The 26,884-nt window shown below is 39.0% G+C and overlaps 3 protein-coding genes across 8 annotated transcripts in view; all 3 read right to left on the bottom strand.

The window, feature by feature from the left end:
* fxr2 (FMR1 autosomal homolog 2) overlaps nucleotides 1-2,554 on the bottom strand; it is a 34,161-nt gene extending 31,607 nt beyond the window's left edge. For 3 of the 4 annotated variants that reach the window (XM_082159824.1, XM_082159825.1, XM_082159827.1), the window contains exon 1: nucleotides 1,978-2,553. In XM_082159824.1, the coding sequence (XP_082015950.1) occupies nucleotides 1,978-2,028 (51 nt within the window). In that variant the 5' untranslated portion in view covers nucleotides 2,029-2,553. Of the gene's footprint in view, nucleotides 1-1,977 lie in introns of all 4 variants that reach the window. The other variant, XM_082159826.1, reaches the window with a different exon arrangement.
* A 2,673-nt stretch (nucleotides 2,555-5,227) lies between these two features.
* Nucleotides 5,228-17,316, bottom strand: LOC309490683 (putative G-protein coupled receptor 132). Its single transcript, XM_082159888.1, is given in 6 exon segments — nucleotides 5,228-7,650; nucleotides 7,652-7,988; nucleotides 13,917-14,499; nucleotides 15,615-15,779; nucleotides 15,875-16,625; nucleotides 17,137-17,316. Coding segments are annotated over 4 exon segments (1,101 nt in total). The 5' UTR covers nucleotides 15,625-15,779; nucleotides 15,875-16,625; nucleotides 17,137-17,316; the 3' UTR covers nucleotides 5,228-7,479.
* Nucleotides 17,317-19,583: 2,267 nt separating this feature from the next.
* ugt5g1 (UDP glucuronosyltransferase 5 family, polypeptide G1) lies at nucleotides 19,584-26,413 on the bottom strand. Of its 3 annotated transcripts, XM_082161687.1 has the most exons (3): nucleotides 25,766-26,413; nucleotides 24,751-24,874; nucleotides 19,584-21,655 (listed from the first exon to the last, which is right to left on the bottom strand). In XM_082161687.1, exon 3 carries the CDS (start codon nucleotides 21,642-21,644, stop codon nucleotides 20,058-20,060), a length of 1,587 nt encoding a protein of 528 aa, XP_082017813.1. In that variant the 5' UTR covers nucleotides 21,645-21,655; nucleotides 24,751-24,874; nucleotides 25,766-26,413; the 3' UTR covers nucleotides 19,584-20,057. The 3 variants fall into 3 exon arrangements, with proteins under 3 accessions (XP_082017813.1, XP_082017812.1, XP_082017811.1); XM_082161686.1 differs by lacking the exon at nucleotides 24,751-24,874; XM_082161685.1 differs by lacking the exons at nucleotides 24,751-24,874; nucleotides 25,766-26,413 and adding an exon at nucleotides 22,797-23,825.
* Nucleotides 26,414-26,884: the final 471 nt, after the last annotated feature.

The following is a 26,884-nucleotide window of genomic DNA, read 5'->3' as shown; positions in this document are numbered from 1 at the left end:
GGAATTATCGCAGGCTGTCTTTGGTCGCAAGGATGGGTGGCTCACTTTGTTTTGAGACACATGGGCCTGGATTCACAGACAGAAAGAAAAACATCCACATGGCCTTAGTCTTAATGGCATAGTTCATCCGAAAATGAAAACTCAGTCTTCAACTCAGTGACAACAGCCGTCTTTGAGCCTCTCTCACTGTATGACGTAGAACCACCGATTAGGATTCACGACCACAGAGATCAATCGCCATGATTGGTCATATTTAATTTGGGAAGACCAAAAATCATACAATGTGTACCGGGCATGAAGAGAGCAAAGGATAAGACCAGATAGGAGTGTTAGTGTTAGTAATAGTGGTGGGGGGTTGTAGAGTGTTGGGTGTCAGGAGAGAGAGAGAGAGAGAGAGAGAGAGAGAGAGAGAGAGAGAGAGAGAGAGAGAGATCACCTGTTCCTCTCACACCTGCTTCGGCCCCTCAGAGTTTTACAGCTTGAAACAGCCGTCACTGTCACCTTACCACTAAACAGTATATCCTTATATATTACCTATGGAATAATACGCCCATCAATACAACAACAAAAAAATGCTTCAATGCTTCATCCACAGAGATGGATGAAATCACTGAAACATTTGTGTGACTTCGCAGCTGCAGTTTGATCAAGCTGGAGGGTCGCAATACCTAAATGAATACCTCGTGATTGGTCATCATCTGAGACTGATCTCAACTCAACCTGAATGAATTCATAGGCAACAGCAGTTCTGGAACGAGTCTTTGGTCCAAACGGCCCATTCGGTTGACGCAACACTTTTTTCCGCCACAAAAGCTGAACTGAGTGGCTTCCCACAGCCTAACCTGAACTCAAGCGGATCAAACAAAGAGGACAGGCTTGTGAAAAACACAACCAATGGCACCAATATGCATATAAAACACACATTATAAGACCAACACTTGATCCCCCGGTTTCACAGACAAGGTTTAAGACGAGTCCCAGACTAGCCGTTTTAACTGAAAGCAACTTGCACTGATATATCTTAAAAAAAATGTCAGTGCCATTGATTTGTCTCAAGATTCACACCAGTAATGCTTTTTTCTAAGGCATGTTTATAAAAGCTAATTAGATGTCCAAATTGAACTAAGGCTTAATCTAAGCCATGTCTGTGAAACCAGGCCTATATGTATTAAAAAACAACAACCACATGGCCTTAGTCTTAATGGCATAGTTCATCCGAAAATGAAAATCTTCATCTTCATTTTGGAAGAATGATGACATCAGAATTATTCACTTTTATTGCCTAAAAAAAAAAAAGATGCAGTGACAGTGAATAACGCTGTCATACTCGAACATCTCCGTTTGTGGCCCATAGAAGAAAGAAAGGGTTTTGGTACAACATGAGGATGATAAATGATGACAAATTTCATTTTTGGGCCACCTATCCCTTCGAGCACTGATGGAGTGTCCCATCATCCCCCGGTTTCACAGACAAGGCTTAGACTAAAATGCATGTTTGAGCTGTTTCAACTGAATATCTTAAAATATGCCATTGTTGTTTCTCAATATTCACACCAGTAATGTTTATCAAAGCTACTTAAATGTCCTAATTGAACTTAATCTAAGCCCTGTCTGTGAAACCAGGCCCATGTGTCTCAAAACAAAGTGAGCCACCCATCCTCTTATGAAGCCCAGAAGTGCTGTCTAGGTAGGGCAGCTCACTAGATTTTGAGACACTACCATTGGCTCCTCATCAACAGACTCATTAGCTAACCTGCTAACAGGATCCCCTGTTTACCAGCTAAGAAATACAACAAACAAATCAATCCAAATCAGGCCGATGACTAGCGAGCGAGCAGGTCCAAAACATCACAGCACATCTCGGGCCTCTTTGAAAGTGATACACATCACTGCATCCCACCTGAGCTGTCCCGACTCGTTCGTGAATGCGTACACATGACCGTTATGGTTTCATATTGTTGTTTAAAATGAGGTTACCTTGTAGAAGGCCCCGTTGGAGCCGCGCACCTCCACAGCCAACCCGTCCATGTTGGTCGGCGAGTCCCCACGACTGAGCCTTTCTTTAGGCGCTCCTAAAGCGAGCGAGTCCGGTACCACCCCCAGCTTCACGGGCCTCTCGCCGTTCTCCGGCCGCTTGTGTGTGTCCAGTGTTTCGGGTGAAAGAGGGGGGCAAAGGTGACGGGGGAGCACAGGAGCCACAGGAAGGGGTTCAGCTCCAACACCCTTTCCAGCGGGGCAAATCAACTCAATGACTGCTGGCTAAAGCGCGAGAAAAGCTCGCGGTATTACAGTTAGAAACGGATTGGACTGATGTTGTCTGATGACGAGTGTTAGCACAACAGCTAGCGCAGCCGTTGATCAACGGTCACCGACGCCTTCTGGCACTTGAACTCACGGTTCCTTGCATATGATTTTCGTGAGAATCCTTTCTACTACGTCTGAAAACGCCGTTGATTGGGACGTTTGTTGTTTAATAAGACTGTAGTGCTGCTTCACCCTTCCCCTCCAACACACGCCGTCAGAGTGGAGCAGCAAGACTGTCTGTGAATGACCCCGAAATCCCCACCCCTCTCCACTCTAGCCACGCCCACTGTAGAGTTTGTGGTCGTGATTGGTCTACCGAGCTGCTACTCACGCGCAGTCGTGCGCCGTGATTGGTGGAATTGTCGGGGGCCGGTCGACGCGGACCCAGTGCTCGCGGATCCTCGTTCGCCGGGTTTGTCTTATTAGCGCCAGTAATGTGTAGTTAGTTGCTATATTTGGGTGGCTCAGGTTTTTGACTGATTCACAAAAACTGATATGTAGATACAGGTCATGTAAAGACCCAGTTTTAAGCCTACCTCAGGGAAAATATGATAATGTTTGTTAAACATGATGAGGCAATGCCAGATGCTTTGGGGCCTTTTATAACACCCTATCTATGCAACCACATGCACATGATAAATAACCATGAAATGTAAGCCTACTCATTTTAAAACACAATTTTAAGGCTTTGGTGCATTAGGCACTACCAATTGATTTTATATGTCAATTATTTAAAATATCCAGTGTATTTCTTTTTGAATCAGGACTCATTTAAAATGTTATCCTTGAAAATATGATAATTTTTGTTGAACATGATGAGGCGATGCCAGATGCTTTGGGGCCTGTTATAACACCCTATGCAACAGCATGATAAATAATCATGAAATGTACTAAATTTAAAACACACTTTGAAGCCTTTGGTGCATTAGGCACAACCAATTGATTTTGTATGTCAAACATTTTAAATGTCCAGTGTATTTCTTTTTGAATCAGGACTCATTGAAACTGCTGCTTTTTAAACCCAGTGCAATTCCCTGTTTGAAATACTTTATGGCAACATTAAAATACCATGAAATATGTAATCAAACGCCATGCATAACCACTGAACTATATTCTTACAATACTTTTTTTTAACTGATTTTGGATAGTGAAATCTTACAACTTCATGACTGTTGTGGACTGATATATGATACAATAATATATGTTTGGTTAACTATGATAAGTTAATATGATAAGGTTAACTAAAAAGTACATCAAATTGTCTGGGATAGGCTACTTAACACACATGGAAGGTGTGAACTGTTCCAGGATGTTGGTTGACTAATTGATGTGTGAGGAATGACACGTCAAACAGTTTGACCAAATGAGAGGGTGAGGAACTCAGGAGGGGGTTGACGGTGTAACAGCTGAAGACAGCAGATGTTGGAGGACATGTGTCGTGCATAAGAGGATATCTGAACAGATCCAAGGCACTGCAAAGGGATATAAAGTGGATTTGAAAGTTACTGACCTTTCTTCGGTGTCACATGATCCTTCAGAAATCATTCTAATATGCTGATTTGCAGATTCTTCTCACTGAGGCGCAGATTTGTCATTTTGCATGACGCCACACTCAGCTTGTTGAACAGGTGCAAGGAAAACTAATCAAGGAAAATAAGCTGTGATGGCTAGCCAAAGAAAACAACACAAAGCTCCCTTTTTATGAAAGGACTAAACACATGCATGTAATGACATTAGACAGAGGATAATGTAGAGCCACAATGTCCATATCTGTTCTCACAAGGTTTTGATTGTTGAGCCTATAGAGAAAATATCTTAATCTAAAGAAATAATTCTATTTTTACAAACATCAGTGTGATTTCTGACTTCGTAGTCGTAACATTTTAGCATGTTATTATACAGAATCATTCATCAGTCATGCAGCATATCATACACAATCAGGAACTACTGAAATGAGAATTGATGTTTATTCACTGTATTCAAAACTTGTGGTTCCAAAAAATGTTTAGGTTGCGACAAAATTTAATTTGCATTAACATTTTTATTAAATTATATATATTTTTTCAATTATAAAATATGTTTTTAAGGTACTCAATTTGATTTTTAGTATTTATTTATCTATTTTTAGCTTTTATTTAAAAAATGTTTTAGTGCCTAAAGGTAGACATTGGTTTGAAAATTGGCATTGTCTCTTGTTCCATATCCAGGTTTTTGTTCTGAGCCACTTATTTGGGCTTTAAATGGCTTAGGACCAGTGTTGGGGAAGTTATTTCAAAAGTAATGCACAACAATACTAATTGCATTGCTTACTTTTGTGGGAAGTAGTCCATTACGTTATTAAACTGCGTTACTTTTTACATCTATAGGCTGGGCTTCTTCTTTTTTTATAACAAAAAAAAAAGTTTATTTTTAACAAATGTGAAGTCCCTTTCACACCAAAAGTAAAATGATCCTCTCAACAAACATGGGGACAGGAGAGCTGTCAGTCAATACATGGGAAAACAAAGTAACTTGCCTTATTAAAAAAATAAAATTAAAATTAAAATAACTCAAATATGTTAGTTGTAAAATTGAAATGTAATGCATTACTAATAACTTGAAAAAGTAATCTGATTACATAATTTCGCGTTACTTGTGCATTCCTCCTAACACTGCATGGGAATAATCACTCTGGATGCACAGGAAAATAAATAACATCATGCCAACATTGATTATCTGATTGTCTCAGCCTTTTAATAAGTCAATAGGAACTGCTTTTGTGCAGTTATGAAATGAACGTTTATTTACAGTATGACAATTGAACCAGAAGTAGTTTCAACCACTGTTTGCTTTACAAATGATTTAATCAGACTTCAAAAAGATAACAAACAAACGAACTGTACTTGGTAAGGCCAAAGGCCATATATGAAAACAACGCAGCAGATTACTATGTATAAGTGTTTATTGATCCATACTCATACTATTTCACATTCTATTTAAAAACAGTAGGCGGCATAAACTGCACAGTAAAGCTGTACATCATTGTTTCTGAATATCCACCTTTTTTACGCCCCGTGACGCTTTGCGCGGAATGTGGGAGTAACTTTAGTTAAACTGTAAACAATCAGGGAAAGGTTCGCTCTATGAATGAACTTTTCTTTTTCCTTTTTTTTTTTTTTTACAGTGAGATGACATTATTCTATTCTCCCTTCAACCATCAAACATTACAAAGAAATTTAAAAGTGTAAAAGCATTACCAAATACAGACCATGAATAACCCCAAAAGCCTGATTATTTTCGCAGCGATAAGACTGTTGCTTTAATCACAAATGTTCATTAGCTGGAACAGTGATGTCATTTCAAAGTGATTTATTATTAATATTTTATAGGCTACATGCGCGGATAAACTGATAATGTGAGAAATGTTGAAGGTGTCTGAATACATTTTGGTTTGACTGTAGGCCTATAGCCTATAATTCTATAAAGAAACAGCAAACACTGCTAATAGGGATTAGAAGTGAAAAGGGGAAACACTTACATTTTAAAGCATCCGTGTAAACAAACGTGGAAAGAGACGAGGAATTGAGGAGAAAAATAGAGATTCAAGAGTAGGGGAGAGCCGGGACAGTTCAAACACTTTTCAGATTAACGTCGTTTTATAAGATAAGGTTACAGATAGATTTTTTATTTTTTTTTGTGATCAACAACTCACATGTGTTCTCTTAGTATCATGTGTTATTCGGTACAAATATAGAATGATTTAAGTAAAATTTGACTTTGAACGGTAGTTGTGCTATGTTTCAATCAACCGTCCCGGCTCTAGTCTCCTCTAGGCTAGACTATTCCTGTGAATTAGCCTACTTATGGGATATCGTAAATTAAATCGGGAGAGCAGACCATAAATGCGCAGTATATGTTGTCCCTTTTCAGCTACTATTACAGCGGAACACAAAGGGGGGAAAGATAAAATAATCAGGAATAGGCAATGAATGCAGCGACTGAAAAGACCCCTCGCCATAGATTATTATCGGTAATACCATCACTTTAAAATACCAAGCGTCGGGTTATTATCCTGACGTCTAAAAATAAAACATGAAGGAAATTTGACAGCTCATTCAATCAACCTGATGGATAATTAATATTTGTAGTGTGCAACCTTATTATTTGAAATGATTTGTTTCAGTCTTTTTGAGTGGAACCTTTCCAAACCGGAAGTGCCTCCCATAATCTAAAACGCAGTAGGAAAAAGGTGGATATTAGCCAGTTTCTCGCGGAAGTGAACATTGATAGTTGCAGTATGCTGGAAAATAGTATACATTTTAGCCCATAGTGTAAATGCATCCAAAGCAAGCATGCAGTCTCACTCTGTTATGTTCTCAGTGCACTGCTCAACACAGCACGTGTGTGCCTGCCTTTGCATATATCTTCCAGGAGGTGTCAGACATGATTTGGAAATCCTTAAAACCATTTTAAAAGAGCTCGACCTTTGCTCTGGTCCAGGATCTTCGGTTTATGCAGCTTTTTTTCCTTCTATAATCCTTGAGCCACTTCTATATGCTCATTTCTCACTTTGATCACTGTCAACACGATTGTGTTTCTGTTAAGACAACTAACAGAGCATAGCACAGATTTGACAGATGCTGGACAAAATACACTACCATTCAAAAGTTTGGGGTCAGGTTTGTTAAAAATTTAATTATTTTCTTCAGCAAGGGAGCATAACATATCACGGTTTCCTCCAAAATATGAAGAAGCACAACCGTTTTCAACATTGATAATAATTAATAAATGTTTCTTGAGCAGCAAATCAGCATATTAGCCTGATTTCTGAAGGATCATGTGACACTGAAGACTGGAGTAATGATGCTGAAAATACAGTTTTGCATCACAGGAATAAATTACATTTGAAAACATATTTTTTTGATCAAATGCAGTCTTGGTGAGGATAAGAGCCTTCCTTAAAAACAATAAAAACCCCAAACCTTTGAACGGTTACACCTGAACTCAGTACAGACGTAATAAAGTATTTTCAGCAATACAGAGACAGTTGTGTATTCGAGTCTCCTCAGGCTGTCTAGGAGTCTAAACACTTGACTGAAAATGCTGAAGGTGTGTATTTCCCAGTGACAGCGATCCAGAGGACGTGCAAATGTCTCATACCAGTCATATCTTAATGACATCACTACAGGTAATTAGTCAAATCTCAGCCTGAAAAGACATTTTCACGTCATGTGTGAAAGAAAAACTTGGTTTCAGCACATGCCTTACAAAGACACCAACCCCGATTAGCATCTGCACAAGACGACAGCTAAACATCTGCACGGCCCTTGGGAAAAGTCTGTACTCGCGATCCCTGGTGTGCCCTTTGACCCCGGCAGGGGCAGAAGAGAGATCTGCGAAGCTCTTGGCGAGCGTCGTTGCAAAGAAAGAAGTAGAAAAGAGGGTCTAGGAGGGTGTTGAGGCTTGTGAGCCCGTAGCAAATTCGATAGTACAGGTAGAGGGAAACTTCCACTGCACACTGGTCTTTTTCACTCTCCGTAAGAAGCAGGGTGACAAATCTGTAGCCGACCACCAGATGATAAGGTGCAAAAATGACAATGAAGATGACAGTGATGACAACCAGGGTGGCGACGATCCTGCGGCGTTCGTGATCCGGGACAGACGGGGAGTTTCGTAGAGTCAACCCGATTCGGGCCGAGGTGTACCTGAATGTGAATAAAAGGAAAGAAAGGCCAAAAGGTTAAGATGATATAGTTATGATTGTGTTTACATTCCTTTAAAGAGACAGACGTTGTATCTGTGTTTGTCATCTTTGCAATGGCATTTTGCCGGTATGCTGATTCATTCCTGGGGCTGTGTGTGTGCTGAGACAACATGTTTCTAATGTTTCTAAAAAATTTGCATGGGCAGTGACAAATAAGAGCGTCTGTGATATGGTGAGAACCAATCAGTGACATTTCACCAACTTTACAGGAGGGCCAAAACAAAATATTTCCATTGTTTGATCTGACTTTGTTTACTGATTTCAATCTTTTATTATGAAAAATGTGAACACACATGGATGACAGTATACTTATTGAACACTATTTTAACATTCATTCAGAATTTTATATATATATAAAAAAATGATAGCAAATACCACACTGTAAAAAAATATATGATCCATAAGTTACGTCAACATATGTTTTTACAATGCTTTAACTCATTTATTAAATTAGCAATTTTCAACTTTTTTAAAATAAGTTTTACAAGATTCAACACTTTTTTTGAAGTCAATTTAAAAAAAAAGTTATTTAAGTTGAAATTACTTTAAACATCCAAGTTGACTGTACTTAAAATCGAAGGCAGCTACTTTTTTTTTTTTTTTTTACAGTGCATTAACTGAATGATACTGAAGTAATGAATTGCATAACTAATTATTATTAACAACTAATTAATAACATTTTGCCACTTAACCAACTTAAAGTAGGCTCCAGAACTGTTACTAAATATTGAGGTCATGAAAACATAACAAAAACAATGTGCGTCATAAAGAACGTTTCATATGGTTTTGTTCATGAGATAGAGATAGTTCATGAGACTGCAGGACACTGTGATCTGTGTGCTTAGTGGAAGTACGTAAGTCTTTCCTTTCCACAGCAGTGATCCCAGGAGGACATCTGTATAACTTTGTAGGTTCCAAAAAAAAAAAAAAGATAAAATGATATAACCTCTGGTCTCCTGTTTTCCAACTTCAAGCATTTTAAAATGCTTGGCTAGACAGTTCATATTTGAACAGAATACCTTTTGGATCCTCTTTTGTGTAGCGCAGCCACTGTTTCTCCCTCTGCATCTTTTTGTTTTGTCCAAGTGTGATGAGAAGGATCCATAAAGCCACTGTGACTAAGTTCAAGCACCATGGTCTTCCTCGCCATCCTTACAAGAGTGTAATACCCATCTGAACTGTACAAAGGCCCATTCTCTCTGGCTGTCTCAATAGCTGCATGTCCAGATTTCCATGAATTTGTGGTCAGTAATGGATTTTTTTTTACTGCATGGAGACACAGGGCACTAGAGAGGACAGATACGATCTTCTTCACCTTCATGCCACATGTAGCAGTTTGCTCCTTTGCTGCTTTATTCATAGACTGTCAGGTTGTAGGTGCTCAAATCCCCGACTCGCTCACGTTACTCCATGGAGAGGTCAGCACTTGTTCGAGATCAAAAGTGACTGCTCTGAACGAGGACGGTTCTTGTGCACGTCTCATCATGTTTTTTTTAATGTTCTCGGACATGTGTCTTTCTGTTTTGGTTGGACATGGTTTTGGATGTTTTTATTTTCTCCATCATCATTCCAAGAAATTAGTGTAATAATCTTCAGGCTGTCTGGCTTACATGTGGTGTCAACCATTTTGACTCATGTGGTATCCAGAGGCTTTACACAACACATTTCTCAATGCCAAAAGAGCGTAAGTGCAGTTACGCCCTTTTAGCACCAATAAAAGCCACCAACTGGCTTATTATGTTTAGAGTTATGTCTTTTGGCTTATAATGAATAACTCCAAAATGATTAAGCACTGAATTGTGTCCTTTGAAAGAGCTCATAAAGAGCTTTCAGTTGATATATAGCCTCTCTCCATTTCACCTTAAATGTCACTTACCCCCCTCTGGTTCTCACCCCTCGAAATCTAGTTTAAAACACATGCCAAGTTCTTAGAAATGTACTTCATGTTGGTTTCCTTTTGTATGAAAAATGTTTATACCATTTTTGTCAAACATTTTAAATTAATTATGCTTAAAAAGTTATGTAAAGTTAGTGAAACATCATAGTAAAAATCTAAAATATAGATTTAAAATATATTAGGGCTGTCAAACTGATTAATCGCATCTAACATAAAAGTTTGTGTTTATATAATATGTGTGTTTATGTATATATACTGGTTGCACCAGGTTGCATTCCTAAGAAATGATAATTACAAAAATCTTTTAATTGTGATCTTTTTCTTTTCTTTTTCTTCATGATGTAAATATTAAATATATTTTACAAATTAGATAAAAAAACATGCTCATATTAGAAGAGGCAGTGTTAGTGTATTAGTTGTAGGCTACTATAGTTTTATTAATATTTTGGAGTTTCTTAAATTTTTTATATTTTTAGTTTTCATGTTAATTTTAGTTGCATTTTTAGTAATTTTGTTGTGTGCTTTAAATATTAGTTTTAGCACTTCAACTATAATAATAATAATATTTTTTTTCCATTTCAACTAAAACTTATTTCAGTTTGTTGCCTAGGCAACATTTCAAATGTTCGTTTAGTTTATGGTTATCAAGTAATATTTATGTTTTATTTAAATTAACATAAATGTTTTTAATAGTTTTAGTTAACAATAAAAAATCTGAAAAGAGGTGTACAGTCATGGCCAAAAGTTTTGGCAGTGTCAAACATTTTATGTTTTGCAAAGATTGCAATTTTTTTTAAGTTTTTTTTTTTTTTACATGTTTCTATGATATACTGGAAAACAGTAATAAGCATTTCATAAGTTTGAAAGGCTTTTATTGGTAAAAACTTTCAATAAATGCAAAGAGTCAACATTTACAGTGTTGACCCTTCTTCTTCATAACCTCTTAATTCACTCTGGCAGCTTCTAGGCCAAATCCTGTCTGATGGTGATCCATTCTCGCCTTATTGTGAGTAGATCACAACTTGAGGACTTCTGCTTGTCCGCAAGTTCTCTTTGGGATTAAATCCAGGGAGTTGCCTGACCACAGATCCAAAATTTCAATGTAATGATCTTCGAGCCACTTCATTTTCATTCTTGCTTTGTGACATAATGCTAGAAAATGCACAGATCTTCAACAAATTTCTCCTGGATCGCTGGGAGAAGTTGCTTTTGTGGAATTTTTGATACCTTTCTTTATTCCTGGCAGTGATGTTGGGCAGAATTGTGAGAGAACTCACTCTCTTGGATGAAAAGCAATCCCACACATGGATGGTCTCTCGTGGCAGCGTTCACCTTTTCTTCTCCGGAGTCAATCGATTTTCCAGATGTCCCAAACAGTCAGAAGAGGGCTATCAGGGAAAATAACTTCACAGTCTTCTGCTGTCAAATTCTTGTACTTTTTGGAGAATTCCAGTCTGTCCTTGGTGTTTTTCTTGGAGAGAAGTGGCTTATTTGCGGGCCTTCTTGACACCAGGCCGTTATCCAAAAGTCTTTCCCTCCCTGTGCAGATGCACTCACACCACCTCCTGCCAATATTGAGCAGCTCCTGGTGCTTGCTGGACAGTCTGAAGCCTTCTTCACTGCAGCTGAAGTTTTTGATGATCCGGTAAATGGTTATTTGTGAGGCCATTTTGAGTCAAAGCAATGCATGTTTTTCTTTGGAGGTAACCATTGCTAACACAACAACACAATGATTGGAAGCACTTCTTCTCTCCCTTTATAGGAATCAATCTGCTCTTAAAATCCAATCAGAATGATTTCACCTGACTAGTACTCGTTCACACTTTCCCCTGTGCTGATGATTTGATTAAGTCAAGTCAAGTCAAGTATATTTGTATAGCGCTTTTCACAATACAGATTGTATCAAAGCAGCTTCACAGTATTAAATTAAAATAATACAACAAGGTTTGTTTCTAGTGGAATTTATTGATTGATAAAATTAAATTCAATATCCCCAAAATATCCCCAACTGAGCAAGCCAAAGGCAACAGTTGGGGATTAGTGAAATTATGTTGGCTGGTCATTTTGGACCAAGGCCAAAAACAGTGAAATTTGGGGTTTTGTGATAAAGTAAATATTTGTTGGCCAATTGAAGCTTTTTGAAATTATTTTAAAATGCATCTGCTCACTCTACCTACAACTCACAATAATCTAGAAATCAACACCACAGTGACTGAACTAGCAAACTTTGCGAAAGACAAAATGTATGTCACTGCCAAAACTTTTGGGCTTGACTGTACTGCATGTGCAAGTTGCATTTTTAGGGCCAGATTAACTAAACAGGGCAAATTAGAGGCATGAGAGCGCAATCCCATAAAAGCGGCAATGAATGGAAAGTTCTGTGGATGATCTAGTAATGACGCACAAATTAAAGAACAGAGACGCAGCCTGACCAAAGCAATCTATCAAGAACAGCGCAAATTAGCATCTGGTAAATAATGGCACACATGCCAGTAAATGATAGCACACCTTATAAAACGGTTAGTTACAGTTCTTGATTCTGATTGGTCAATTATAGCTGTGTTTTTTTTCACGGAAAAACACGGCTATGACCGCTTCACCCAAACGGTTCTATGTATCACTACACAACACCCCCCCTAGCAACCACTCTTAGCAATGTTCTCATTGATGTTGTTCTTTGAAGGTTTTAGAGTAGAGTATTGTGAGAGATCGAGTAAGCGAGTGTACCTGCATTTAAGGCCATGTGCCACCAAAGCATTTTTAGCCAGCTGAAAACGCCTAGCATGAGAGCATTTTGGCAGCACAGCATTTTTTTCAGTTGAGATACGGAATATCCGCGAAAGTGTTACTAGTATCTCATTTCACACATCATTTTTTTCTGTGTTGATTCTATATTAAAATGTCGATACAATGTAACATATTTTCTCTGGCTCTTGTTTTAAATGATTCTGTTCCGTTATTATGCTTGCTGTTGTCATCTGGTGACGTTGTACAAGATGAATGTGGCGGTTGGTCGGTGTCGTATTAGTCCCGCCCCTCCTCCACTGTGATTGGACGGTTGCGTAAAAAGTGACAGTGATGAGCGCTGCGTTTTACCCAAAGTTGAAGATTCTTCAACTCTCGGCGACCAGTAAAAAACGCCAAACGCTCAGCGCTTCAGCGTGAAAAAGACGCTCAGCGCTTCGTTACGCCCATGGCGTTTTAAAAACGCGGTGCTCCCATTGAAAACAATTGAAAAAACACGCCAGCCGCGTGAAAAAAACGCTTTGGTGGACACACGGCCTTACAGTAGATATAGTATTTTCCTTCAGCTCAGTCCTATATTCGTAATAAAAAATCTGTTTGAATGTTCGCTGCGATATCTTGTCCTTTTAACAGTTAAGGGGCTTTCCCGTGCCCTGACACACATCGTTGTCTTGCTTCTCCGTGTTCACAAGTTTCAGTCCTTTCAATATAAAAGTCTTCTTTACTGGCTGACTCATAAAGTATTTTGCCGCCATCTAAAGGAAAAATATTGTAACTTCTGTTGCTGGTCAGGGACTGTTTTTTTTCCAGCGGAAGGAATGCATTTAGTGATTTTACTACATGAAAGTTGCCATGATACATATTTTTTGGGCTTTAATATTTGTATTGTGTGGTAACTGGTAACCGTTTAAAAAAAAAATATTGTTTACGTAAATCACCTTGCAGGATGCATTTAAATACTCTCCTCCCATTAAGTTTGCGCCTGAAATGGTCAGCCGCAAAAATAACCCTGTCCACGCCTTTTCAGCACTGTTTTTTCACTGAGTTTCTTTAGTAAAACATGACAGCAGTTTTTTAACATCAAAAGAGGGTTTGCGCTGGCGCAAGCTATTAGTAAATCCGGCCCTTAATGTGTTTTTAAATAAATGATTAGATCTGGATCCAATAAGAGCATTATTTCATTGACGCAGCTGCACTGAAACTCCAAAACATGTGCCTTTCACTTACCCTAGTATAGAGCAGGGCATCAGGAACCCTAACACAACTGTGGCAATTTTGAAGTAAGCGTATCTGGTGCTTACAGGGTACTGCTCCAGACACAGCTCTCTCTGGGGCTCGAACACAGATGGGTACAGGCCAGTCAGGCAGAACAGAAATATCAACGTCCACACTATTACACCGGAAAAGGCTGCCACACGCACTTTCCGTACGCCACGGCTGCTAAGAGGATACACGATCGCTAGACAGCGGTCCAGGGCGATGAGGCAAAGGAAAACGACGCTGGCATAGAGGTTAACGTAGAAAACGTAGCCCACTAGCTGGCAGGTCACAGACCCGTAAGGCCAGCGGTGATCTCCCTGCAGGTAAAGGATCCACAGAGGCAAGGTGAGGAGCTGGAGAAGATCTGAAAGCAGTAAGTTGAGGATATAAACCAGTTGGCATCCGCCTCCACCAGACCGGCCGAGCTGGTACAGGCCCCACAGGGACAGCAGGTTGACTGGGAGTCCAATAGAGAAGGCAAAGCTGTAGATGTAGGTCAGACCCAATCGGTCATTTGCCAGAGGAATTTGGCAGCTCCCATTGGTCAGGTCTGTGTAAAATTAGGGGGAAGAATTGCTCAAATCTGAAGTGTATATAGCTCAAATAACAATACACTCTAAAAAATGCAGGGTTGTTTTAACCCATACTTGGGTTAAATATGGACAAACCAACAGTTGGGTTAAAAATGTAATTTAAAAATGTAACCCAATCGCTGGGTTTGTCCATACTTGACCCAAGTTTGGGTTAAAACAACCCTGCATTTTTTAGAGTGTAGGAATGCACAATATATCGGCACCATATTGGTAATCCAAAGATATTAGACATTTTTGACATTCATGTGAATCAGTATTATTTGATATTGGATGTTTAATTGTGCATGCTATTTTTACATTAAAATTAACTTTGTCATCATCTTACATTCAACCTTTGAAGAAAAAAACAAACAACTTGCTTAGTAAATTACTATACCATTCAAAAGCTTGTTTTTGTTTTTTAAATGAATTAATACTTTTATCCAGCAAGGACACGTTTAATTGATCAGAATTGAGAGTAAAGACTTTTACTTTGTTACAAAATGTTTCTGTTCCAAATAAATGAACTCTCTAGAGTCCAGAAAAAAATGCATCACCGTTTCCACAAAACTATGAAGCAGAGCAACTGTTTTCAACATTGATAATAATAATAATAATAAATGTTTCTTGAGCAGCAAATCATCATATTAGAATGATTTCTGAAAGATCATGTGACACTGAAGACCGGAGTAATGATGCTGAAAATTCAGCTTTGATCACAGAAATAAATCACAATCATAAAATATAATAAAATAGAAAACATTTATTTTAAATTGTAATAATATTTAACAATTTTAATTATTTTACTGTATTTGTATCAGATAAATACAGCAAATAAATGCTATAAATGAGATTTAATTTTTAAAAAGACATCTTACCAACCCCAAACTTTTGATCGGTATGTTGCGATGCTTAATTTAACATAAAAACTTTATTTTTAATTTATTCAAACAAAACAGTACCAAAATTTAATGTCAATCATTCATAACATGAAAAATATATCAGTCTGTATCGGCCAGAATTTTAATAATGTGCATCTCTAGATGTTTTTTGTGTGTGTGTGTTTATGTAATGCAGAGGAACGATAACTTACTCAAAATCATGGTTTCTATGGTTGTGACTTGTCCATGACATTTGAATCTTCAAACTCTTCATTAAACATGTTGAACCAAACCTCTCCACTCCTCTTAGTTTTTCCAGTCACATCTGACAACGATTAAGCAACCTTGGCACAGAAACGTCACATGACATGGTTCCACTATAGAAATAATGTTTGTCATCAGATAAAACATTTCAAATATACAACAATCAACAAACTACAGTTCCAGAACCAATGCATCTAAATATCCTCACCTGGATTAGGTCTGGAGAGCGTCTTCTGCATGTCCAGCTCTATGTGCATGAACCTGTATGTGTGTGTATGAATTCAAGTGGAAAAGTGTCCAACCAGGGGCTTGTCTGGCTTTTTGATCATTTCCCCCAGCAGGAAGCCACTTCTACTGCTTTTGAGCAGCAACATCCTGAAGCCTTTCTCCTTCAGAACAAAAACACCCTCCTGCCTACAGGCCATTATGTGAGGCAGAGATATGAGAGAGTCCAGGCTGTTCTTTCAGACGGAAGGGCCACTGAGAGACAAGCTGTAACACCCTTACATTCGTTTCCATGTCCCCTGTGACACCCCTCTACCCCACGTTTACTGGACACTGTTTTGATTGGTGTATCGACACAATGTAAAAAGCAAACAATAGATGTTTTACCAGCCAATGCACATTTGAAAACAAAGTAATCCTGGGGGTGGCAATTTTGGGCATGTCCGAGTATTTCAGAAACTGAGGATCAACTGGGATTTTTATGCACAATCATCTCTAGGGTTTACAGAGAATGGGCCGAAAAAAGGAGATATCCATTGAGCGACAGTTCTGTAGGAGAACAAGCCCTGTTGATGCCAGAGATCAGAGGAGAATAATTGGTTCAAGCTGATAGGCAACAGTAACTCAAATAAGTGCTCGTTACAACCGAGACCTGAAGAAGAGCATCTCTGAACACAGAAGAGCGTCTCTGAACACAGAAGAGCGTCTCTGAACACAGAAGAGCGTCTCTGCGTCTCTGAACACAGAAGAGAAGAGCGTCTCTGAACACAGAAGAGAAGAGCGTCTCTGAACACAGAAGAGCGTCTCTGCGTCTCTGAACACAGAAGAGCGTCTCTGAACACAGAAGAGAAGAGCATCTCTGAACACAGAAGAGCGTCTCTGAACACAGAAGAGAAGAGCATCTCTGAACACAGAAGAGCGTCTCTGAACACAGAAGAGCGTCTCTGAACACAGAAGAGAAGAGCGTCTCTGAACACAGAAGAGAAGAGCGTCTCTGAACACAGAAGAGCGTCTCTGAACACAAAAGAGAAGAGCGTCTCTGAACACAGAAGAGCGTCTCTGAACACAGAAGAGAAGAGCGTCTCTGAACACAGAAGAGCGTCTCTGAACACAGAAGAGCGTCTCTGAACACAGAAGAGAAGAGCGTCTCTGAACACAGAAGAGCGTCTCTGAACACAGAAGAGCATCTCTGAACACAGAAGAGAAGAGCGTCTCTGAACACAGAAGAGAAGAGCGTCTCTGAACACAGAAAAGCATCTCTGAACACAGAAGAGCATCTCTGAACACAGAAGAGCGTCTCTGAACACAGAAAAGCATCTCTGAACACAGAAGAGCATCTCTGAACACAGAAGAGCGTCTCTGAACACAGAAGAGCGTCTCTGAACACAGAAGAGCGTCTCTGAACACAGAAGAGAAGAGCGTCTCTGAACACAGAAGAGAAGAGCGTCTCTGAACACAGAAGAGCATCTCTGAACACAGAAGAGCGTCTCTGAACATAGAAGAGCATCTCTGAACACAGAAGAGCGTCTCTGAACACAGAAGAGAAGAGCGTCTCTGAACACAGAAGAGCGTCTCTGAACACAGAAGAGCGTCTCTGAACACAGAAGAGCATCTCTGAACACAGAAGAGCATCTCTGAACACAGAAGAGCGTCTCTGAACACAGAAGAGTGTCTCTGAACACAGAAGAGCGTCTCTGAACACAGAAGAGCATCTCTGAACACAGAAGAGCATCTCTGAACACAGAAGAGCATCTCTGAACACAGAAGAGTGTCTCTGAACACAGAAGAGCGTCTCTGAACACAGAAGAGCATCTCTGAACACAGAAGAGCGTCTCTGAACACAGAAGAGAAGAGCATCTCTGAACACAGAAGAGCGTCTCTGAACACAGAAGAGCATCTCTGAACACAGAAGAGAAGAGCGTCTCTGAACACAGAAGAGCATCTCTGAACACAGAAGAGAAGAGCGTCTCTGAACACAGAAGAGCATCTCTGCGTCTCTGAACACAGAAGAGCATCTCTGCGTCTCTGAACACAGAAGAGCATCTCTGAACACAGAAGAGCGTCTCTGAACACAGAAGAGCGTCTCTGAACACAGAAGAGAAGAGCGTCTCTGAACACAGAAGAGCGTCTCTGAACACAGAAGAGAAGAGCGTCTCTGAACACAGAAGAGCGTCTCTGAACACAGAAGAGAAGAGCATCTCTGAACACAGAAGAGCGTCTCTGAACACAGAAGAGCGTCTCTGAAGACAGAAGAGCGTCTCTGAACACAGAAGAGAAGAGCGTCTCTGAACACAGAAGAGCGTCTCTGAACACAGAAGAGCGTCTCTGAACACAGAAGAGAAGAGCATCTCTAAACACAGAAGCGCGTCTCTGAACACAGAAGAGCATCTCTGAACACAGAAGAGCGTCTCTGAACACAGAAGAGCATCTCTGAACACAGAAGAGCATCTCTGAACACAGAAGAGCATCTCTGAACACAGAAGAGCGTCTCTGAACACAGAAGAGCGTCTCTGAACACAGAAGAGCTTCTCTGAACACAGAAGAGCGTCTCTGAACACAGAAGAGCATCTCTGAACACAGAAGAGCGTCTCTGAACACAGAAGAGCATCTCTGAACAGCGTCTCTGAACACAGAAGAGCATCTCTGAACACAGAAGAGCATCTCTGAACACAGAAGAGTGTCTCTGAACACAGAAGAGAAGAGCGTCTCTGAACACAGAAGAGAAGAGCGTCTCTGAACACAGAAGTGCATCTCTGAACACAGAAGAGCGTCTCTGAACACAGAAGAGCGTCTCTGAACACAGAAAAGCGTCTCTGAACACAGAAGAGCGTCTCTGAACACACAATACGTCCAATCTTGAAGCAGAGGGACTACATCAGCAGAAGACACACCGGTGACACTCCTGTCCGCTGAGAAACTGAGGCTATACGATTCACACGGGACACCAAAACTGGACAATAGAAGATTGGAAAAACGTTGCCGGGTCTGATGATTCTCTATCTCTGCTGCGACATTCAGATTGTAGGGTCAGAATTTGGCGTAAACAACATGAAACTAACCGTGCAACTAAGAACTAGAAACTAATGTACTAACCGTGTACAAGAAAGTGGCTGGCGAGTGTATATAAAATGATGCTTAAATTGTATTAATTTAAATATGACAAATTCTTAAACATGGCTGTTTGTGTAGTGTGCTATGAATGCTTTTATTCTGCAGATGTGAACATGTGGTAAATGAATGAGAGCAGGAAAGAATTCATGACCTGAGATAAGAAATACCAGGAAGTGGATTAGAACTGAAACAAGCAAAGACGTTGCCTATTGAACCTTTAATGATGATTAAAAACACATTCACAGTGGGAGAGGGAACAATATCAAGGCTGAACTGGGGATTCATCTTGTTGGCTTCTTAATAGGCACTAGAGTATGTGTTGAGGATCTGGTGAAGACATCACAGTTAGAATAGCATACACTCTTAGAAAGAAATGTCAACAATTTAGGATTAACAATACTTGGGACATCCTTGTACCTTATTTTTATTTATTTATAGTAGTACCTTAAGGTGCATTTTGCTACTAATATGTACCTTTTAAGGAAGGAAACAAATTAAAAAGATGTTCTTTTAAGGGTACTGCCCCTGTGACAAGCTGTTGTACCCCTAAAGGTACAATTTTTGCACTTTTTTTTCTGAGAGTGTAGTTTAAAGTACAAAGTATATATGCTTTATTATTCCATTTGCATTTGTTTGTTTTTTTTGTTTTTTTTGCAGTCACAACCATAAAGTCAGAACTATACTTGTTAATACTTCATCTAATACTGTAAAAACATACACACTAAAATATTCCTAAACAATATTCAGGCATTGCATGTACAACTTACATGTGGCCTACAGTTGTTTTTGTGAACAAATCCACATTGATTGCAACAGTAATGAAACAAGCATGTTCACCATGCATGAGACTATCAGAGCATGCATTCCCTGGGAATCAAACCCATGACCTTGGCCAGAATGCATTTATCAGCAGATGTTTCGCCATTTCATAACTTGGGAAATCAGATTTCATGTGAAAACAGGAAAAGATTTTTGCGAACTGCACGACATTTAATTTAGTTTCACCCAGTTTTGCAATAAGTACATCTAGAACAAGAGCATATCAAAAGCTCAGTTTAGTCCACTTTCCTTTTTTTGATTGACTTCCTGCAACACAAAAGCTTGCAGACATATACTGAGGTCAAAAGAGCGATCACAGTGAACGCCAGTAGAAATGCCAACACATCTAGGTTGTGGTACGAGTACCAAGGCAAATTATTAGCCTCAGAGCGAAGATGAGCTGCTCCTTTGTGTCTCATGACAAACTCAATCCAAAAAGTGGCACTATCAAGAGGAGACAAGGGCCGATCGCGATGCAACTCTGACAGTTTGCGGATGTTGCTTTGGTACATCGGGTTCTCCAGGACGTCTTTGAGGCCTTCGAGGAATTCTTGCGACGTGAGCGTTGCGACTTGAAGCACTCGAGCCGCACTTCGAACCTGCAGCCGCAGAACGTTGTCAAACTGGTCAAAGAGGATCGGCAAAGCTAAGACGGGGACTCCGTGGTAAATAGCTTCATAGATGCCATTGGTGCCGCCATGAGATACAAACATGCGAGTCTTCGGATGGCCCAGGAGATCATTCTGAGGAAACCACTCTAGGAGTAAAGTGTTGTTTCCCAAGGTCGAGGGTCGTTCCCCATGGTACCTCCACACGACTTTCTGAGGGATCTCAGCAAAGGCTGTAGCAATGGCTTCTGTGATCGTTTTAGGGAGAGCACCGACCACAGCTCCCAAAGACATGATAACTACTCCATGCTCTCCAGAGCTCTGCATAAACTCTTCCAGATCCTCAGGAAGGGCTTGAGCCGGCTGACATTGAAAGCCACCGATGTAGACCACGTTAGGCATGGTGGGTCGTGGAAACTCAAAAACAAAGTCCACTCTCATCAACCAAATGTCAGCAGATTGTTGCGCTGAGAGAAGACTAGTGCCAGGCGGGAAGTGGCGCTCAAGCAGTTCGCTGTAAATTGGCACGATTATCAATCGCTCCTGAAGTAGGCTGAACAGATGCCGTAGGAAATTTTCCGTCCGTTGCATGAAGCTCATTTGGTCGTGGAGCAATGAATTATACACTGGGATGTAGGATGGAGGTGATGGAGCGATTTGTATGTGAGCATCCCCAGTATTTAGCCAGCGTACATTGTAAACCAAGGGAAGTTGGAGGAAATTGGCTAAAAGGACTCCGATTGGGAACGCCGGGTCTGTTAGAAGCAAGTCAAACTTGGCCTCTCGCAAGCGTTCGACAAGCGCTGCATCATCCAAAATGGTGGAAATCATTTGAAGCGCTGCGTTGTGAAACACCTTTAGCATGTTGGTGATATCTTTCTGTTGTTCAAAGAAACGAACGAAGGGCGACATCCTTTGTAGTGCTAGCGACCTCTCTATCAACATCTTAAAGTAGTCAGGGCCGACGTCTTCGGTCTCCATTGGGCTGACGGTGACGATGTTGTAGAGGGAGGAATTCTCTTGGATGTACCAACTTTTAGACGAACGCACCACTGTGAGGCTATGGCCGCGGGTGTGGAGATTTCTCATAATGACTTGGATGTTCACCCAGTGACTGCCATCCTCAGGCAACACCAGGATATTTCCACCATGACAGCAGGACGACACAAAGAGCAGACAAGTCAGTGCAGAGAGTTGTGTCGACCTCAAATCCATCTTTTAGAAAGCTGTAAATACACAAAGAGAGAGACAGAGATAGATAGAGAGAGAGAGAGAGAGAGAGAGAGAGAGAGAGAGCAGGATGTTTACAATTTTACTGCCAGAGTATTTTCTCAGAAAATAAATAGTAAGACATTTCGCATACAATAGACATGGTTGTGATTGAAAAATGGAAATATAAACACTTGTGGAAGGCAGAGGTTGGTCTGAACTGTATAAAAACGCTCAAATTGTGCCCCAAAATGTATATAACCTTAATTTATTTTATGCATAGCTTATATAATATTGTATTACACACTGCCTGGTCGCTGTTTGGATTTAAATAGGCAAATGCTTAAGAGTCTTTGACTGGATCATTATTGCAGTGATTATTGTGTTTGAGCATGTTATATGTAGCCTATGTTTAGCAACAGTTCTTCTAACCCTAATTGATGGAGTGTGTAGCTTTTCATTTCTTAAACAGCCATGTAGGAAGAGACATCATGGCCATATTCCAGGATGACAATGATCAGTTTCACATGAAGAATCATTTTCACACATGAATTGGCATGGAAAGTCCAGAACTTAAATTCATTAAAAGTCTTTTGGATGTGCTGGAGGAGACTTTACAGAGTGCTGGACTCTTGCATTGTCAATGGAAATAAATGCTGTGATGTTATTTCCATCAAGAGGTGCATACATTTTTGGTCAAGATCTTGCATTGAGTAAAGTCTCCTCCAGCACATCCCAAAGACTTGTGAATGAATTTGTCATCCTGGAATATGGCCATAATCTTCCTAAATGGCTCCTTCCTTCCTTTCTTTGAGGTCTAGGGTTAGAAGAACTGTTGCCAAACTGCCGGTCAGTGAATAATACATGATCATATAAGCTAAATAAATTAAGGCTATATACATTTTGGGGCACAATTTGAGCACTTTTATACAATCCAGACCAACTTTAACTTCACATAAGAAATGTTTCATGTCTGAAACCACTTTAAAGTGCAACAAGTTTGCCCCTGACCATACAACTTTTCAGAATTTCATAATATTTACCAGCAAGCATCAGGAATGATATATGAGAGTGCATTAAAAGAAAACAGTCAGAACGAGAGCATTTCTGTGTTTTTGTTTGATCTGTCCTGCATCTACATCTCTACACTGGAATTACCTGTTCCTGTTTTCAGATAATAATCCATTTGTTAGCTGGAACAAATTGTATCGTAATAATCTCCAGATCTTGAGGTAACAAGCAAAAGCAAAAACCAAAACTCTGCAGCTGTTCAGTGCAAGATACTTGTCTCATCCTTGATGGCCGAATCCTTACTGTTAGGAACTTCTCTCTTTCTCTTCCTTTCCTAAATCCCACATCCCCTCCAGCTCCTCCCACTGGCTTTCTCTACCAACCTATCTGCACAGTGTAGCTCAAATATGTGCATTCAGCTCAACAACAAACCTCAAACACTCCATGCCCAAAAAAAAAATAACATACCATCAAGAGGCCTTAACAGGGTTTATCGAGCCATGTGCCCACAGATCAAGGATTTTAATATCACCTAACACATTATGAAAACATCGGCTTTTTAGCACATTAGTATTGATCTTTGTTTGAGGCATTACCAGTATACGTGCTGAACAAAAACATTCAGGGAGGTTTCCTTTATTGTATGACTCAGCCACTCCTGTCGACGCTGTGGTTGTCTTGTGCAAACACTGCCAAAACAAGCTTTGGATTTCCAAAATGTATACACACACATTAAAGATATGATCACTTCCAACCACACTGTATAAGACAGGCCAAAACATGCAAAAGGCTGTGTGTTTCTTTATTAAATGTCCTTCTCATGCTCTGTAACATGAGATCTAAAGTGGCCTCTGGTCACAGTTTTGGATTAGCTTCCAGTCAGAGAGAGAGAGCAAAATGTCCCCACTGATCCCCTGTTAGCCTTTGTGGGAATTAATGTTAAACTTTAGGTTCTAGACTGAATAACAAGGCAAAACTGGGGCGCTGCAAAGGGGCTATTAGCACTCAGCTCACACATAGTTTTGTTTGCCAAAAAACAGCTTGGATCAGTCATTCTTGGAGTGAAATGCATCTAAACATTCATTTAAGTTCTAAAGATCACTAATCTGTTCTGTGCAAAGCAAAATCCAGCACACTGAGTTTGCACTTTATATTAATGTAATGCATTTACAAAGTTTTTTGTTGTTGTTGTTGTTGTTGTTGTTACATTGAATTGCATTATGATTAGTGCTGGGCAACGATTAATCGATTAAAAGTTTGTGTTTACATAATATATGTGTGTGTACTGTGTATAATTATTTTGTATATATAAATACACACACACATGCATGTATATATTTAAGAAAAATTTGTTATTTATATATAAAATATTTATATTCATATATAAATTATATATAAATATATATACATGATATATAAATGCAAATATTTCTAATATATATATATATATATATATATATATATATACTGTATATATACAAAATAATTATACACAGTACACACACATATATTATGTAAACACAAACTTTTATTTTGAATGCGATTATTTGCGATTAATCATTGCCCAGCACTAATCATAATGTATTTTCCATTAAACACTTTTTATTTAGAATGGTCAATTTGTTTTACACCATTACAATTATAACGTGATTATAGTTGCAACCAACTGCATTATCCTTTTTATCATACTGTTTCAAAATAATAAATTCTAATGCAAAATAGCAAAATGAAATTTTTCTTTCTTGCAGGACTGGCATCTACTGCTAAAAACCCAGTCAGCAACATAGTATCGGCCCAAATCCGGCCCACGTCTGGAACCAAATGTGGGCCGGATCTGGGCTGACACCATGTTGCTGTCTGGGAAGGTTTTACTAATCAAGATCTGCTTGTACATTACAATATTAGAACAACTAATAATATGTAGTTTCAGCTTAAAAAAGTGTTCATGATGCCTTAAAATTTTAAGCTTAATCAACTTGGATTTTTGAGTCATCACAACAACAAAAATGCTAAATTTAAGTTGTGATAAATAATTGTAAAAATAATTTTATCCAGTGTAAAGAAACTTGCACAGAGAAAATACAGCTTAAATTGAACTTGCTGAGACAGTCAACAGAAGTCTTGCGTCATCCAGACTAGAAGCCACCAAATTCCTGCTGTTGTTTTGGGCAATTCCAGGAAGTGTGCCAACCTGAATTGCTAAAATGCATACAGGTTGCTGCATACTGCAAAAACATAAAAAAATAAAATAAAATAAAACATTTTCTAAAACAGTGCATTTGCTGTTTTCCAACAAAAATACCTAAACATCCTAAAAACTAGATAAATTTACCTGATAAACAAATTTGTACACATTCTGAGAATATATCTTGAATTATTTTCTTTACCCCATGCATGTCTAATAGTTTTATCTTGTTTTAAAGCAGGGTTGCCACAGAACCAAAGTTTTAGTAGTTGGTACCAGTCAAATTTTGCAGTTCTCGGTACCAAAAAACTTTTGAATTAAGTACTAAAAAAAAAAAAAAAAAAAATGCAAGCCTTCAAATATGTTTGTCAATTCAGAAACTTTGCAGAAACCAGAAAAACTGGAAGAGATTAAACATATCAGATTTAATATACTCTGTGAAACAAGTCTTGTCTTGCACAGCTTCTTCTATGGAATTTTAGATATTTTGAAGGGAAACCAAAAGCATCGATTAAAGAATTATTTTCTGCAGTTACTATTCATTTGATATTGTAACAGCTTTTCTTTTTTTACCTACAGTGTCATTTGACTATAAATGTAATTAAATAGAAACAAAAACACATAATACATTAAGCTAAAAATAATGAAAATATGTTCTCCCTAGAATTTTGTGCTGTGCATTATAGGCAGGCTTTTCCCATAATGAACACAACAAACAGAAATGACAATAGGCTTGTATTCACCAAGCAGGAAGAGGTTTAACATTTTACTTGTGTGTTAGCTATCCATTTGTTTGGCAGATTCACATACTGACACAGCAAAAAGCGCAACTAACTAACAAAATCTGTGCAAAATATGAAACTTAAAAGCTTGCGAATGTGCATAAGCTTTAAAACACAGAATGGTTTGAATTTTTTTGTGAAACTCTTACTTGTTTCTGCCAACAGGCGAGGCTTGCAGTGTTCAGCTGGTTGAGCATAAAACTGGTCCATCGGTGCAAAGTTCAAATGTTCAGTGTTAAAGTGGTGATCAGAACTAATATTTTATTTAATGTTTAAAAGAACTGGGTGCAACAGTTAATAATGGCTTTAAACTTATTTTTAGAACTGAGTGAGACATCAACAACTATTTTCGACACATGAAGAAGTCTTAAACAGTCCAACAAGCTGCAAAATCATCAATGCAAACAACTTGTAGATTACTTATCTTGAAAAAGATCCCAAACATTCAGTTTGAAAGAGGAGGCGAGCTGCCAAAAGCAACAAAGGCAGGTGTAATTGCTGACTATGACTCCAGGCTATGACTCACTTCATGGACTTTATCACAAAACCACAGCTTCCTCTTTCCTCTCTTACTTTCTATAGTTCAAATTACCTGGTACAAAACATTCGGCCTCTGGGAATACTAATGTTATATTTGGAGCTGACTGAGAATATTGTACCTTAATGTTTTCTCATATTTTGCAAGCTTCAAAGAGTGCTGCCTTGTCCTGACCAAATAGAAAATTTGCTTAAAAATGAATATAGTGAGTATGTGTGTGCGATTGTGCATAGATATGACTATGTATTTAAGCAATTGATGGTATATGGGAAACAGTACACTGTAAAAAATGTCTAACCCTCCCAAATCAAAAATTTCTAACCCTCCCAAATCAAACATTTCAAGTGACCGATAACATCTACATTTTTCAATTGGCTCAAGTGAAATTCTTGTTGCAATAGTCTGTTAACATTGGCTCAATGAGAAATAATACGTCAGACTAATTGAAAAATGTAGATGTTATCGGTCACTTGAAATTTTTGACTTGGGGAAGTAATTTTTTTTTACAGTGTATGAAAAAGGTCAAATTCAAACAGTCGATGCCAAACCCCCCTGTAGAGAAGTAACCCAGACAGTAACATAGTGTCGGCCCAGATCCAGCCCACACTGGATTCCACACAGCCCGGATGTGGGCCGACACTATGTTGCTGTCTGGGAAACCATATTTAATTGATTAAAAAGGTAAAAACATGATTGCCCCGTTATGCTATTTGAACTTATTTCTTCGCTT

The sequence above is a fragment of the Leuciscus leuciscus genome (genome assembly GCF_965113295.1).
Source record: "Leuciscus leuciscus genome assembly, chromosome: 2".
NCBI lineage: Eukaryota > Metazoa > Chordata > Actinopteri > Cypriniformes > Leuciscidae > Leuciscus > Leuciscus leuciscus.
The sequence above is the reverse complement of the archived record's forward strand: the minus strand, read 5'-3'. Positions and strand labels throughout refer to the sequence as shown.

Bases quoted from the DNA above. Each gene is read 5' to 3' on its own strand.
- ugt5g1 (XM_082161687.1), bottom strand. From the start codon at position 21,644: ATGGATTTGAGGTCGACACAACTCTCTGCACTGACTTGTCTGCTCTTT.